The sequence below is a fragment of the Artemia franciscana genome, chromosome 6 (assembly GCF_032884065.1).
Source record: "Artemia franciscana chromosome 6, ASM3288406v1, whole genome shotgun sequence".
NCBI lineage: Eukaryota > Metazoa > Arthropoda > Branchiopoda > Anostraca > Artemiidae > Artemia > Artemia franciscana.
This window is the reverse complement of record NC_088868.1, coordinates 25,107,669-25,125,452: the sequence shown is the minus strand read 5'-3', so window position 1 is coordinate 25,125,452 and position 17,784 is coordinate 25,107,669. Positions and strand designations below refer to the sequence as shown.

Below are 17,784 nucleotides of genomic sequence, written 5' to 3'. Positions count from 1 at the left end.
CTCTCAATCTCCGGATTTTTATCCTTGGTTTACGGAAATGATTTCGGAGAGGGGAAATATTAAACGGACAAGATTTACCAAATACCTCGGAATCAATGTTGATGAAACCCTATCATTTAAAGATCATGTGAAGTCAGTTTCGAAAATATTGTCACGTAACTTAGGTATCATGCGCAAATTAAAACATATTTTCCCCCCAAATGTTCTACGATTGTTATATTTTTCCCTGATTGACCCGTACATTTTGTATTGCTCGTCGATGTGGCTTGGTACTTTCCCTTCGATAGTTCATCCAATCCGTGTGATCCAGAATAATGCTGTCCGAGTTTTTTGTGGTGTTGGGAATCAGGAGTCTTTGAGGTCTATGTATAGTGATTTAAATATAATGCCTGCAGCTGGATTACGTGATTTTTATACGTTGATTTTTATATATAGGTATTACAGAGGTAGCCTTCCCGATTGTTTTACAGGAATATTTTGTGAGAGGTCTGATGTTCACCACCACAATACTCGGATACGAGGTAATACTAAGGTTCCTCCATTAGTTTCAAGTAGGTCTTCTTTTTCACTTATTTACAGAGCTTCAAAACTTTGGAATAAACTGAGTATAGATATCAAGGAAATAGGTAGCCTTGACCAGTTTAAGTCTGATTTACGTGTGGAGTTGCTCGGTAGGTATGCTTTTGAAACTGATTTACTAATGTAAATTTTACATAGCTTATTCATTTGTAATATTTATGTATTTTTTTTGTTTTTTTGCTGTTGTCTTGGGGTCACGCAAGGGAGTGTATTGTTTATGTTTTTTTGTTTTTTGTTGATTTCGGTATATGGTCTCATTCTCCATAACTTCTTATTCTCCATATTGTCTCTTTTTTTTCTTTGAATTTAGCACAGCCTTGCAAGCTTCGCTTATGTTTTGCTATTGATTAAGAAATGTTTTTTTTCTAATAAAATTGTTCTACTACTACTACACAGTCCCCGTGGGAGGGGCTACAAGTTACAAGCTTTGACCAGTGATTACATATAGTAATGGTTATTGGGAAGTGTACAGACGTTTTCATGGGGATTTTTTTGGTTGGGGAAGGGGTTGACAAGAGGAGGATATGTTGGGGAGCTTTCCATCGAGGAATTTGTCATGGGGGAAGAAAATGTCCATGAAGGGAGCGCAGGATTTTCTAGCATTATTTAAAAAAATGAAAAAATAAATATGAAAAGTTTTTTCAACTGGAAGTAAGGAGCAGCATTAAAACTTAAAACGAACAGAAATTATTACGCATATGAGGGGTTCACCTCCTCCTAATACCTCGCTCTTTACGCTAAAGTATTTTTAGTGATTTCAACTATTTGTTCTACGGCTTTTGTGATTCAGGGGTCATTCTTAATGAATTGGGACAAAATTTAATCTTTAGTGTAAAGAGCGAGGTACTGACGAGGGGGTGAACTCCTCATATATGTAATAAAAACATGAGATTACAAAAGTTCGTTACGTAAGCTAATTTATAAGTTACGTTTATCTTTTACTCATAAAAACATTCGTAAAAAATTAAAAGTTCTAGTTGCCTTTTTAAGTCACCAAAAAATCGCAGGGCAACTAGGCTTCCTCAACCGTCCCCTTTTTTCTCAAAATCATTTGATCAAAACTATGAGAAAGCCATTTAGCCAAAAAAAAATAAACTTGCAAATATCGTGTTAATTATTCCTCTGCGGAGAGCCAAAATCAAAACATACATTGATTCAAAAACGTTCAGAAATTAAATATAAAAAAACCACGTTTTTTTAGCTGAAAGTAAGGAGCGACAATAAAACTTAAAACGAACAGAAATTACTTCGTATATGAAAGGGGCTGCTTGACTTTCTCTCAACTCTGCTTTTTAAAAGAGTTAAAAAGTTTAGCGTAAAGAGCGGGGCGTTGATGAGGACGTTTTAAGTTAATGTCGCTCCTTACTTTCAGCTAAAAACTTGTTTTTCTATTTAATTTCAACAAAGGATTAAGAGTCAATGTAATTATATAAGGTTTTACAGTCTAGTTAAGTCTGCAGTTAATAACCATGATATGTATTCTCTCTATGTTTTTTTTATTATTTTCATCTCAAATGGTTTCTTTCTTCGTAGAGGAAAGGATTCAAACCCCTACCATGCCCTTGGATACGGCCTTACTTTTAGGTAAACAATTTTCAGCAAATGTTACTTTTCATGCTTGAAAACAGTTGAGAATGGCCACACACTGCCAGCAGCGATGAAGAAAAATTTGCTATCTGACAGTTACTTTTGCCGTCTTCTTCTTACCTTTAGCGCATGAATGCGATAGAAACGTAAGACGATATTCAATAAGATTACGTACACGCTTTGGATTATTTGCGAGAAGCATAAAGACTGATCCATCAATAATAGACTGGGCGGCAATAGTTTGATGCTTACCCAAAACTATTTAAACTTTCAAGCCACTTGATTTGTCGAAGTTGGTGGAGTAAAACCCAGCAGAAACATGTAAGGCACGCTAACTCTAAGCATGAGAATCTGAGACGATCCCCGTATAAGGGAATTAGTTATTATTAGAGGCAAAATCAAACAGTTCGTGGTAACGAACTGTAGTAAGGAGCGACCCAGCTCAATAGTAACCAAAACTCTTAAAAACGGAATTTTGATAACAATAGCTACACTACAAGAATTGGATTCTTATGTTGATTTTAAATTATAAGTTTCATCAAATTTAGTCGTACCTATCAAAAGATACGAGCCTGAGAAAATTTACCTTATTTTGGAAAATAGGAGGAAACACCCCCTAAACATCATAGTGTCTTAAATCACACCATCACATTCAGCGTATCAGCGAACCATACTGTAGAAGTTTCAAGCTCCTATCTACAAAGATGTGAAATTTCGTATTTTTTGCCAGAAGACCGAACACGGGTGCGTTTTTGTTTTGTTTTTTTTTCCCCAGGGGTGATCGTATCGACCCAGTGCTCCTAGAATGTTGAGAAAGGGCTCATTCTAACGGTAATTAAAAGTTCTAGTGTCCTTTTAAGTGACCACAAAACTGGAGGGCACATAGGCCCCCTTCCGCGCTCATTTTTTTCCGAAAGTCGGCAAGTAGGCAATCTTGTCCTCTGACGATTATGTATTTTAATTCCCTTATTGACTATTGGTTCATTTTTCAAAAGACAATCATAAATTGGGTCAATATTTAAATTCCCCGTATCTCTATTTATTGAAAGATTTGCTAATCTTTGTTCATCCATGAGATTTGCTGATCTATGTTCATCCATGAGATTTGCTAATCTGTCAATAAATAGAGACATGGGGAATTTAGATATTGACCCAATTTATGATTCTCTTAATGAGAAAATTGAAATTTTACATAATCGCCAAGGGACAAGATTACCTACTCGACCAAAAAGAGTTGCTTCAATATTAGCAAACAAAAGGATTATTTCGCAACAGAATAGTTAACTTAGTTTCAATTTTCATAATTTTTCCTCAGTTGCTTTGATGTTCTCATTGAAGTAACTCTAATAGCTTCTTTTCCCTACGTGGATCAGAAGCGACAACTGTATTTATTATTCTTGGTGGTGGTTTGATTCTTTTTTATTTAATGTGTTTTTTTTTTATCTTGTGCTGAGGACGCCTAGTTTAGATACAGGCGAAATATCCACGTTAGTTTAGTCTTTTCACTTTACTGGCCGCAGTCTCGTTTGAGGTTTTTTTTTGTTCAGTTTTATCCTTCTTTGTTTATGGTTGTTTGGGTATTATCTAAGGTCCTATGCGAACTAAACGACTCAAGAGGTGCTTGAAGCATCACTCAATAGTTTTTTCCATGGGAAATGGTGAGTCAAAGCTTTTAACAGGTTGAGATGGAGGAGTATTCAATATTAGCTAATATTTTGGAAGATTCCCAATCCAAAAATTAACATAGAGTATATACGGTAATTCTTACTTTTGGTGCTGAGATTTCCAGGTGTATAAGCAGAGTGGCCAGTTCCAACTCTTCGCTATAACCATTCCGCAACTGAACACTTCTATAGCCCTTTCTTAAACACTGCAGCTGAAAAAAGGAATCAATTTTAGTCTGAATACTGCTGGCAGTACGGAAGAGGTAGGGGGGTAGGGGCAGTAGTATCAGAGAGGGGAGGGTGGTTGGGTTAGAAGGTTTGAGCCCCCTTTCCCCAGAATGTTTGTCCAACTTGTAAAAACGTAACAAAAATGCATATATAGAAATTGTTAATGCATTTTTTTTATGTTTTCGTACCCCCCCCCCCTCCCGAAAAAATCCTTTATACGGCCTTCGTAAATAACATTAATTTTTTATTGTAAAATAACAATGAACGTGATTAGCAAAAGACTATGGAGTAGATGCAGAAAGTTAGGAGCACAAGTTATTTCTCATATTTATGACTATTTAAGAAGGAGAAGGATCCCTACATTCTAATGCTGGTCTGCTTAGATTGGAGGACCACAAGTTCGAATCTTTATACTTTATTCAGTACTGCTTGTAGTTCTATATTGGATCAAGGTCTAGTCGAAATTGCCATTCCAGTTGTGAACGAAAAAATATATAGCGTGTTCGAGCAACCTTATCCAATCAGCTTCACCCTAAATCACCAGATGTAATCTGTAAAAGATAACAGCAGATACTTATCTTCGCTTATTCTACATTTTCAGGGTTAGCAACTGTAACTTATCCGACAACTATGTTCTAATTATTTCAATTACTAGTTTTCTTATACTCTGACGTTATTTACGTTTCATAAAACGCTAAGGATAAGCAATTTCCTTATTATTTCAAGTAGCAATTTTTTAAACTCTGATGTCATTTACGTTTCATGAAACGCGAAGGATAGGTAATTACCTCATTGTTTCAAGTAGTAATTCTCTTAAACTCTGACGTTATTTCAGCCCCACTAATAGGTGCTTTGCCTCAAACAAACTTAAACATAGAATTTGAACCAATAAAAATCATTTTAGATACCTTGACATATATGTTAGGTTGTTAGCAAACAACCACGTGGTTGTTAGCAAACAACCACGAATGGAACACAACAATGAGTTTAAAAAGCCACATCACATTACGCACTGGTAGAACTGGTTAAAAAACTACCAATCATTTTTTGTTAATATTCGGAATTTGCCCATATGAGGCTTTTAACAAGGATAATATAAGTTTTGGCACACACAATTCTTTTTCCTCTGGATTTAGTTAAAAAGCGAAATGCGGACAATCTGAATTTCGACCTGTCTATGGCCTCCCTGAAATAAGCAAAATGTCATGCTACGTCCAAGTAAAAGAAAGAGTGTTTTTGCTAAGATCAATTAGAGCAAACAAGTTAATATACTGAACATTTTGGCTGACATCCAGAAATATTCATCAATAGGGAAGAAAAGTAAGATAAAGAACAAAAAACTAGATTAAACAGGTTAACATATTAAATAAATAAAGTTACTTAATATACTAACCTTTATTAATCAGATAACTAACTAAGTAGAAATAAGCAAGGATCGTAGCAAAGATAACATACATGACAGGTCAGCTGTGACGCTTATGACGACTAGCAGGATTAAAAAATTAAACACGTGAAGGATCGTAGATTAGTGAAAAAAATTGCTGGATTTCCAATGCGTAAAAAGTTTTTATTTATTTAGTTAATCTGTTTATTTCTATATGTTTATCTTTTTCCAGTCTCTGCAAGAAGAGAGAGAGGGAAACTATCAAAAACGTATATTTTTAAACGATCGATAATTATAACTGCATATATATGCTTTTTTGGGAAACGACTCGATATTTTTTCTCTGAAAATTGGCAAACAAACATATTTTGGCCTAAAAAAAAACTAGATGTGTAATGACTTGGACGAAATTCGGTTCACCCTCTTCTGCGCCCCTAATATATTTGTTTTAAATCTTTAAGAGAATTTTAGTAGGACCAGAAAGAACTGTCAAAATGAAGTTCTGAGGAATTAGCTTCTTTAAAGGTCAATTGGACCTGGAAGTTTGATAGATCAGAGCAATTAAACTTGATTGAATAGTTGACAATTCAGGTACAAAAAATTTTCTTGTTTTTTTTCACTCAGGATAAAATTGATGTTGTTAAAATTTAGGTTTTTATTTTCAACATTCAAAAATAGATCAATAAAAAGCAACCCTTTCGTGCTGAAGAAAAGCCTCTGAGGATTTGCAGTCAGGCGAAAGTCCACGTAACTACACCCTATAAATTTAATTAACTGGTTAAAATTATTACGAATCGTATTGTCAAGTATAACAAATAGCCCATAAACTATATACTTAAAAAAAAGGACAAACTAAAAATAATAATAGAAAAGCAAAAATAAAGAAGAAAAATAATAACAACAAGCCTTCTCTCCATCAATCATCAGAAGCTGGCACTCCCTTCTCTTTATGGCGTAACATCTTTTATTAAAATACTTGTAGACACCTTTTCAGCAACATCATTTAGTATTGATCATTATCAATAAACATTATCAATAACAATATCAATTATCAATACATAAATGATTGTATCATATACTATTAATCATTTAGTATTGAAATTGATAATGTCAATAAATTTTTTTTTAAAATTTCAATTTTTAATTAAAATTTTTATTTAATTTTTTAATTAATTTAATTCTTTTTTTAATAAAAAAGAGAAGTAAAACATTATGAATTGTTTAAACCCAATTTAACATTACGAAAAATTATACCAGTTGCATCAATTGAGGGAGGGGTAAGGACCACCCTTAGATTTTGAAAAATGCATTTTTGGGGGTTATTTTCATTGAGGAACGCCTTTTAATTGTATTTTCATTGAAGACATTGAAAAAATGACAATTTGTCTCCTCCACCCTATATTTTAAAAAAGAGATTTTGCCCCCTCAAATTTTCGTGAATTGATGCCACTGAACTGGATCGTTAAGAAGCTTTAAAGTTACAAAAACTTCTAGAGAGAGAATTATATTTAAAAAAAAAGTAATCTACTTAGTCTTTGTTAAATTTCAGTAGAATTTTTATTATGCGTCAAACATTACTATCTCAAAAATATTGACTTAATTAAGAATCTGTAGGACAGGTAACCATCAAAACCCCCATCCCCTAATGCAGGAACAACGATGTAAGCTACATCAAAAATAAAACCTGTTTGGTTAAAAGAATAAAGAGTAAACGAAAATAATTTAATTCAGTAGAGGAAAATCATAGAAATATGGAGAAACTAGGCTTCGGGCAGCTTTCAGCGTACATTTAAGCAATATTAAAAAATTCAAGACTTTGAATGAACCCAGTCAATGAGCCCTCCAGGCATTAAGACCAAAAACTTTCTGTGACTCCAAAGTAATTGTTTTTTCTGCATAAACATAATTTTTGTAATGCTTTAGTTTGATGATGATGACTGAATATGTCATATTCTCATATTCTGAAATATCCAGAACTTATGTATATAATTTTAGTGTCTAATAAAAGCACCTGATCCTGTTTGAACTCTTAATTGTTTGTTTAAATATCAAAAGTATTTTTACGGCAATATTGCTACGAAAATATTATCAATATTTCTTATTGTAATACAACAGACACTGAATCTCCTATTAACCAAAACAGGATAAAAAGAAACAACCGCTCCCTCGAAAATTTTCTTAAAATTACAGAGATAAAATGTTAGTTAAGTTATGAGATTAAGAGAATATGGTATCTTTAAATCATTTTGCGAGCCTCATCGTCGACAGACAGTCAGAAAAACAGAGGGCCCATTAGCGAAATTTCCCAGGGAACTAACTATCATCGAGAGCTACTGAGGGTCTGTGAATTGAGTATGAAATTTGATTAAAAGACAATGCGATTTCACATCCCTTTTGTCGCCAATCTTTAAGATCAAAGCGGGTGGTATCACGGGAAGCTCTCAAAGCTCCCAAATTGCTTAAATGATATATATATATATATATATATATATATATATATATATATATATATATATATATATATATATATATATATATATATATATATATATATATATATATATATATATATATATATATATATATATATTGAGCTGATTTTAGCGGTTTCCGGCAAAAGTTAGCAGGAAAACTAAAACAGTTTTAGCCCTTTCCTAAACTTTAAAAAGAACATTCTGCCTTATTTAATCGAAAAACAAAGTTCACACTTTCTGATTGTGTAAGTTTCATTAAAACTGATGATCTATATCTCCAGCACCAAATAAGAGAAGTTAAATGACTTTTCCAGATCCCGGGAAAGTACATGTCGACTTTTGGTTTTATGTCGTTTATTGGGATCTCTTGTCCAAGCTCCACAAGCCATGGCAAGATTGCCCAATCAATTCTAAATAATGCGGCCACACAAAAAAAAAAAACAATTTATAATAGACGTGATCCTATAAGGTACCGCATCGCCTTAAAACACATATCATAAGAGTAAATGAGGGGAAAACTTGAATTCCCCTTCCCCAATATCAAAATGATCGACTAGTACTTACCGGATATGTGGACTGTGCTAAAAAATTTGGATCCCCAAACATATCAACGTCATAAACACAAAACCTGATTAAGGCTAAAGCCGGATTGACTACTTCAAATTCACATTCATAATCCCACTTGGGATTCAATCCGTTGTCAGCTAAAAAGAGAATGCTGAATTAAATGCATGTCATTCTAACATTACTTTTATATAAGTAGCGAGATTTGTGAAAAAAACAAAAACAATAAAAGTACTAGCGGGGATTTAGACTGGAATAAAAGAAGAAATAAACAAAGGTGATTTACTTCAAAATTTTTTCATCTTAATACAATGTTGTTATTATTTGTACTTTTTTGTACCAAGATGGGTATGCTCATTATCGGCTTAAAAACTAGGCATCTGATTTCAAAAAAGTAAAGGTACTGATCAAATTACTGATTTCGAAACAAAGCCTTTTCTAAAAATTTGAAAGCGAACTTCCCAATACAGTTCTTTTGTATAGCAAGGTTTGCAGCGCCATCAATTCTTTTGTTATTATATCAATTTAAAAACTATTTTTCGAAAAAATAGCTCTTAAAAAATAGCTTGAATTAAAATGGTGATGTACATCAAATTTTTTCATCTTAATATATTGTTGCATTTTTGTTTTATTTTGTTTTTTGCTTCAAGGAACATGGACAGGTATGCTCATTATCGGCTTAAAAACCAGCCATCTGATCTCAAAAGAGTTAAGAGTACTGATCAAAATACTGACTTAAAAAAAGACTTATTAAAAATTCAAAAGTGAACTTTTTCGAGCAGTTCTTTTTGCAAAGCAAGTTTTGGAGCACCATCAATTCTTTCTTTATTATACTAATTTGAAAGCCATTTTCCCAAAAAATTGCTCACAAAAGAAACTAACAGGCCATAGTAAAACCTATAACGAGTGGAAATCACATTGAAAAAGTTAAACCAAAAACGAACAGGAATTACTATGAATGGATAAATGAAATATAAAACCAACAGAAATTGAAATGAATGCTGAAATTAAATTAAAAACGAACATATATTACCTCAAATAAAACTGTACTGTCGTTCCGTCAAACTCCTAAGAATTGGAGGATTATATGAGCTTTAACAGAAAAATCTACTCTATTTTGAACAGTGTTTCTTATTTGTCGTATAATCCAGGGCAAAAAAATATCTAAAATCTAGTTTAGTTTAAAGGAAAGGTGTAAATAATTTCTTAGAATATTTGTCACTTATGGTTTAATTTTATTAGCTCTTAGCGAATAATTTTTGTCACAGTTCTTCCTTTTTATTCTATTTCATTCGAACATATAAACAACTGATATCGTCTAAATAAAAATTTTAAAAGAGTAGTTTTTTTTAAATAGATAATTTAAAGCGATAATACTTAAAGCTGTCTGCTAGTTTCCAACATTAATCTTCTAATTGTCAAATCTTAAAATGATTCAACAATGATGTTCAATTCGTTGAAAAGAAATAGGCTAAAAGAAAGGAATATATAAAAGAAAGATAATACCCAAGTCAATTGATTGAATAATACTCTTGTCAAGATAAATTAACCCTTTCAAATATATTATTTAAAAATAAATAAAAATAATTTCTGGAGGTTTGAGCAGTATTTACTTTTCAATAAAAAATAATAACTGTTTTCATAAAAGGGGTTCTCAGCAGGATTACTTTTGAACCCATGCCCTTCAAAAGAGCATAAAATTGAAACCTGAATATATTTTTAAGACGTCAATTGGTAATTTTAAAGGAATTTGTTAAATTTGCTCCAGTAATTTTAGGAGCTGTTAATTCGATGAAGGATTCACGAATGGACATAAGAAGAAGAGCACTAACGAAGGTAAATTTATTTCAGAAGCGTCGGTCTTGCAACACATTAAGGCTGGACGGACTCGCAAAGAATCTTCCTATACCTCCCATGTTAAACATTTGGAGTTTGCCTGACGTTCCTGAATTAGTGATTTTGGCGGTTTTTATGTCAATAGAAGTAAAAAAATCTGGTGAATATTTTGGCATAATCAAATCTTAAAGCCGACAATTATTTTTTTTATAATTCCAAAATAATTATAAAACCTGTTTCGGGTTTGCATTCTAGATTGCTACGCTTGACATTGTTGTTGTGGGGTATCAAAAAAATAGAGCAAAAAATTTTCTATTCATCAATAAGAAGCTTTTTTCTATAATATATACCTCCTGGCTGCAGTCCCTTCAAATACTTTACATATTTGTGTTCCGAAATCAAAATTTCCCCTCAAAAGGTTAGATTGAGCTGTGATCGGAGCATCTAAGAATGCAAAAATTACACCAAGGGGCTAACCACTCGGATTGTTCAGGAGCGATTCAGTCAAGCATTATTTAGTTCTAACCTGTTTAAACAGAGTCTAGAGAAGAAGTAAGGTGCAGACACCAAACTGCCGGTTAAGGAATATATAAGAAAATTGTATTGTATAAATAATTAAGGATAAGCTGCGTCTAATCCTAGAGATAAATTGAACACAGCACAAGGGCCGAATAAGAAGCAATGGTTTTATTTTAAAAAGATTGATCTATCGTTTTGGTTTAATTAAAATAAATTCAGGACAAATTTATGTATTGTAGTATAAGTACAATTTTGCATAATCTTCGTACTGAAATAAGAATTAAAAATATATAAAACAAGCTAATTAATAACTAATTGAATGAAACAAAATAACTAATGAACGAAACAAAATGTCCCCAGAATATTTAAATTTGTTATAGCAAAACCCGAGTCTTGTTGTAGAACTACCAAAGCAAACTACAAAAGCAGTCAATGACCAGTCTAAAGTCCAAGGCCTTTCCAAGAAACAATCCCACCCCTTGGTAAATAGACCCCAATAAAAATTACCCATACTAAAGCAGTCAAATGACCAGTCTCAAGTCCAAGGCCTTTCCAAGAAACAATTCAACCCTTTAGTAATTGAACCCCGATAAAAATGGTCAAAACCCTAATAAAGTTCTTATATAGTTCTTGTTATTGACCACAGTAACATGGGAAAAAAAGAAATATACGAGGGCTCCATTTGCCAAATGTGCAGGCCCATCGTGAAAAGTTGAAATTAAATTATCGGGCTAGAGGCAGACCGCGTTTACCAAAATATATGTTAGAAGACTTAACGGATGCTTCGGTTCACGACGAATCAAGTTCCGAAGGAATTGGAACAAATTCCCCTTTCGTGTTGAAAGTTATCACTTCTGGAAGAAATTTGGGGTCAGACCTTCTAAAAGGCTCACGCTGGATTGTGGATCTGCCTTACCTTTTTGAGAATTATGAAAAGCTAGTGATTCGCCACATGTAAGTTTTTTCTTTGTCTTTCATTTTACGTAATTGATTTACTGCTATTAAAATTATTAGGATGGGGAATTATTCTGGGTTGCAATTAATACAACTTGTACCTTATTAATTCTTGATAATTGTCTTTTCTGCTATAGAGAAAGAATGTTCGATAACTTTTAAAGCTATTTTCATCCCAAAACAGAAAGTTAAGAAAGTAACACCATCAGATTCAGCGTATCACAGAACCTTATTGTACAAGTTTCAAGCTCCTATCTACAAGAATGTAGAATTTTGTATATTTTGCCAAAACACAAATCCCAGATGCGTGTTTATTTATTTAATTCTTTTTTCCAAGGGTGATTGTACCGACCCAGTGGTCTTAAAATTTTGCGAGAGGGCTCATTCAAATGGAAATGAAAAGTTCTAGCGCCATCAAAATCCTGATATAGCCATTTTATTCAGCATAGTTGAAAAACCTTATAACTATGTCTTTCAGGACGACTTACTCCCCCAAAGTCCCCATGGGAGAAGCTGCAAGTTAAAAACTTTGACCAGTGTTTGCACATAGTAATGATTATTGGGAAGTGTACAGACGTTTTCAGTGGGATTTTTTGGTTGGAAGGGTTGAGAAGAGGAGGTTATGTTGGGGAAACTTTCCATGGAGGAATTTGTCATGGGGAGGAAAATTTTCCATGAATGGGAGGGGGCAGAATTTTCTAGCATGATTTAAAAAAACAATGAAAAAATAAATATGAAAAAGTGTTTTCAACTGAAAGTAAGGACCAGCGGTAAAACTTAAAAAGAACAAAAAATATTACACATATAAGGGGTTCATTTCCTCCTAATCTCTCACTCTTTACGCTAAAGTATTTTTCAGTAATTTCAATTATTTATTCTACGGCCTTTGTGATTCAGGGGTCATTCTTAAGGATTTAGGACAAAATTTAAGCTTTAGTGTAATGAGCGAGGTATTGACAAGTGGGCGAGCCCCCCTTATATACGTAATAGATACCTGCGAATATAGAAGTTCGTTAGGTAAGCTAATTCGTAAGTTACGTATATTTTTACTAATGAAAACAATCGTAAAAAACTAAAAGCTCTAGTTGCCTTTTTAAGTAGCAAAAAATTGGAGAGCAGCTGGGCCTCCTTCCCCGCTCATTTTTCTCAAAATCGTTCGATCAAAATTATGAGAAAGCCGTTTAGCCAAAAAAATAAAAATTCAAATTTCGTTTTAATTATTCATCTGCGCAGAGCCGAAATCAAAACATGGATTAACTAAAAAAAACATTCAGAAATTAAATAAAAAACGATTTTTTTTAAATGAAAGGAAGGAGTAACATTAAAACTTAAAACGAACAGAAATTACCCAGTATATGAAAGGGGCTGTTCCCTCCTCAACGCCCTGCTCTTTACGCTAAAGTTTTTACAGCATTAAACAGTAGATCTTTTAAATTATATTTTTGGTAAAAAATAAGGAGAGGGGCACATTTGAAGGAAGGCCTAAAAATTCAGAAAAGAACTTAAAACAACCATAAGTAGCTACTTATACTATTCCTAAGAGCGAATGCTTCGCTATACCCCACCCCTCGCCCCTCTTTAAGCGACAGTTTATAGACCATTATATATTTCCCCATTACATTTTGAAATAGCCCCAGTTTTTACTTCTGTATTAATTTATGACGAAAGCTAATCAATCGGCGGAAAAAATGAGTCGCGCTATTCTGAAATAAATAAAAAAAAACAAGTTTTTTTAACTGAAAGTAAGGAGCAACATTAAAACTTAAAACGAACAGAAATTACTCCGTATATGATAGGGGCTGTTCCCTTCTCAACGCCTTGCTTTCTACGCTAAAGTTTGACTCTGTCTCACAACTCTCCATTTAAAAAAAAAAAGCTTGCCAATTTGAAAAATAAAAAAAATATACTATGACGTTTAGGGGTGTTTCCCCTTATTTTCCAAACTCGTAACTCGAAGAAGAGGGGGATATGTTGGGGGAACTTTCCTTGGAGAAATTTGTCACGGGGGAAGAAAATTTTCATGAAGGGAGCCCAGGATTTTCTAGTATTATTTAAAAAAAAATAATGAAAAAATAAATATGAAAAAGCTTTTTTCAACTGAAAGTAAGGCGAAGCATTAAAACTTAAAACGAACAGAAATTATTAAGCATACGATAGGCTCACCTCCTCCTAATACCTCGCTCTTTACGCTAAAGTATTTTTAGTAATTTCAACTATTTATTCTACGGCTTTTGTGATTCAGGGGTCATTCTTAAGAAATTGGGACAAAATTTAAGCTTTAATGTAAAGAGCGAGGTACTAACGAGGGGGTGAGCCCCTTCGTATACGTAATAAAAACATGAGAATACAGAAGTTAGTTATGTAAGCTAATTTGTAAGTTACGTATATCTTTTACTAATAAAAAGATTCGTAAAAAATTAAAATCTTTAGTTGCCTTTTTAAGTAACCAAAAAATCGGACGGCAACTAGGCATCCTCCCCCGCTCCATTTTTTCTCAAAATAATTCGATCAAAACTATGAGAAAGCACTTTAGACAAAAAAATAAATATTAAAATTTCGGTTTAATTATTCATCTGCGGAGAGCCAAAATCAAAACATGCATTGATTCAAAAACGTTCAGAAATTAAATAAAAAAAAAACAGTTTTTTTAACAGAAGTAAGGAGCGACATTAAAACTTAAAACGAACAGAAATTACTTCGTATATGAAAGGGGCTGCTTCCTCATCAACGCCCCGCTCTTTACGCTAAATTTTTTACTGTTTTAAAAAGTAGAGTTAAGAGAAAGAGTCAAACTTTAGCGTAAAGAGTGGGGCGTTGAGGAGGAAACAGCCTCTTTCATATACGGGATAATTTCTGTTCGTTCTAAGTTTTAATGTTGCTCCTTACTTTCATTTAAAATGCTTGTTTTTTTTATCTAATCATTAAAAAGTACGGATAAAGGTTCTGAAAGAATGTCTGCAAAGGCTTTAAAGGATTTGAGAAATAAACTAGCTAATTTGATCCTCCTAACTCATAAAAGCATATTGGTATTTTTAATCGTACTAATAAGAACTTTGTGAATTACTCGAATAAAAATTTAAATGATAGTTGAGATGCAACTGAATTTGGGGCACGGATTTTTACTTTGAATTTGATTTTAGGGAGTCAAGTGAGACTTAATTTTTCTTGGAATTTGGTTAGTAATTTCCGTTGGAATTTGGTAAATCGACACGGGTCTGTTTAGAGGGCATTTCCTGTCATGCCCCAAAGGATTTTGTAAAGTTTTGAAATACTTGGGTTTCCTGATTGGTAGTTCCAGGACAGTTTTTGGCTTGGTTACATACATAAATAAAATTGGGTGGTTTAATCTGACAATGAAATACAACAAACATTCGGTTAGATCGTATAATTTCCACTTCTCGCCCATTTCTAGCTATATTTTATATTTTATTTCATATTTTAATTACCCTACATCGCTCACTACTCTACATACTACCTATCCTTTTTGAAGCTATAGCACTTTCCTTTCTACCAAAACAATAAAATCGCTACTTTACTATTTTACTTCCTCACAACCAATTAGCATTTTATTTACAGGTGCCAAGACATCAATTTGGTTTCAAATATGATGTTTTCTAAAGAACATAGAGCTGGATTGCGCTCAAGACTCATCTTCAAATGCGAATCATGTCATGAGGAAGCCACAATTCACACAGAAAAACCCCTTGCTCCTAGAAGGCTTAAAAAAAAAGACACAACGAAAACCGTAGTCAAAAAACGGAAGAGGACTGATTTTGATAGTGTGAATACTATCAGAAAGAAACACAAAACAGAAACAGGAACAGTAAGTGTCAACAAAGAGGTAGTGGTTGGTGCAATAAATGGTGGAATGACTGACGCCCAGGTTCAAGAACTTTTCTCTACCATTGGAATAAATACCCCGTCTCAAAAAGTCTTTACGAAATTTGAGAAAGAAATTTGCGTAGAATTGGAAAAAGTTCTCTATGACTATCTTATCGAAAATGGGAAAACCGAGCGAAGGATGGCACTGGAAGCAGGTGAGAAAATTCACCCAGATGGAGCTGTAGAGACATGTGTTATAGTTGATGGAAGCTGGTGTACACGAAGTTATGGGAATAAATATCGTGCACTCTCAGGCTGTGGAGTGGTGATAGGTTTCTATTCGAAGAAACTCTTAAATCTAGGAACTAGGAACAAATATTGCTGTACTTGCGTGAAATACAGGCATCAAGTAAATAGATCTGTTCCTGAACATACATGTTTTATGGACTGGCAGGGGCCCAGTACAGGTATGGAGTCAGATATATTAGTTGACGCATTCCGAATAGCAACATCCATGCACAATCTAAGATATACTCGATTTGTTGCCGACGGCGATTCAAGTACCCATTCTGAAATTATAGCAAGGGTACCATATGGCAGAAATGTAGAAAAAATTGAGTGTGCTAATCATGCGTGCAAATGCTTGAAAAACAGACTATATAAGAAGCAGCATGAAAATGCCGAATGCAGAAGATTTCTTAGTGCCGCAATAATAAAGAAAATGTGTGATTTTGCCAGAAATGCAATTATATGTGCCACCGCAGAGAAGAAAAGCGTGAAGGATCTCATCAGTGCGCTGAAGGCAATTCCTCTACATTTTTTCCGTGGCGACCATAGATTTTGTCCTACACGCTGCTCGTTCTCCGGGAAAGTTCTACAGGTCAATCCTGAAGACACCCCTAGCAACATCTTTCTCAGCCATGTGTATTCAGCCTTTGATACGCTGACCAGAAGGGCTCGTCTACTGATAGGAAACCACACGAGCAACCTGGCAGAATATTTTATGAGCATAGTTGCAAGGCTTATAGGTGGCAAAAACATCATGGTTAGCCAAAGTGCGCGATATACCACCCATGTTAAAGCAGCAGGAATCCGATTTACGAAAGGTCACTCAGCTCGCCTTGAAATATTTCGAAGAACTGTAGGATCTAAACCAAGTAGGCAGTTGAAAAAACTTGCACAACAGCGGGCCATGACTACTGCTCGACGTAAAAAACTGTCTACTAAAAAGCGCCTTTTCACTAATGCTTCCACAAAACTCCCTTCAAAAGAAATCAGGGAGCCAACCGGAGCAGACAAAAACTACGGCTCGAACGCAACTGCTCCGGATCTTGATTGCAGTGCGCTCAAAATTGCAAAAACAGATTTTTTGACTCGTCTTCAATGTACTGCAACAGATATCCTCAGTATCGATAAAGCCACTAGGCTTCAGAGAAATTCTATCGATAATAGCTGGATAGAATACAGAAAAAACAGAATTACAGCTTCCGTAGCTGGTGCTGTTTGTAAAAGGCGGTTGAAGACTGTGGGCTCATTAGTTCGGCAGCTGCTGTATCCCAGAAACCGCCAAACAAAGGCAATGGAGCATGGTCAGATGTATGAGCCTGTAGCTATTGCAGCTTTTGCAAAGAAAATGGGTTGCATTGTGAACTCTGCTGGGCTTTTCATTCACAAGGGATATGGGTTTCTAGGGGCCAGTCCGGACGGGATAGCAATTTTTCCTTCGGGTGAGAAGGCTCTTTTGGAGGTGAAGTGCCCTTTGACAGCAAAAGGGCTTACATTGGAAGAGTGGATAGCGCTTAAAAAAAAATACATGTCTAGAAAAGAAAGTTAATAGTGAAATAAAGCTGAAAAGAACACATGACTACTATTACCAAGTTCAAATGCAATTGGAATGTTGTGACATTGATTTTGTATACTTTGTAATATTTTTAGGGGAAGAGGAATTATATTATGAAAAGATTGGTCGTGAACGTGAATTCTGGTCTAACAAAATGCTGCCAAATCTACAAAAATTTTATTTTGAGGCACTGTTACCAGAAATTGTCGACGGAAGGTTGCCAAGAAGTATGGAGATACGAGAACCGTTTATATAAATCCAACTGTGCTAGGTATGGGTAGTTATCATGTGTCATTACAGTCTTATCCGAATACAAATTCAGATATACAAATAC

General features: G+C 34.1%; 1 protein-coding gene across 1 annotated transcript in view; it reads right to left on the bottom strand.

The window, feature by feature from the left end:
* The window catches only part of LOC136028227 (1-phosphatidylinositol 4,5-bisphosphate phosphodiesterase gamma-1-like), a 158,427-nt gene that overhangs the window by 15,319 nt on the left and 125,324 nt on the right, over positions 1 to 17,784 (bottom strand). Inside the window, exons 17-18 of the mRNA XM_065705951.1 lie at positions 8,480 to 8,619; positions 3,935 to 4,042 (exon numbers count right to left, since the gene is read on the bottom strand). Of these exons, the coding sequence (XP_065562023.1) occupies positions 3,935 to 4,042; positions 8,480 to 8,619 (248 nt within the window). The remainder of the gene's footprint in view (positions 1 to 3,934; positions 4,043 to 8,479; positions 8,620 to 17,784) is intronic.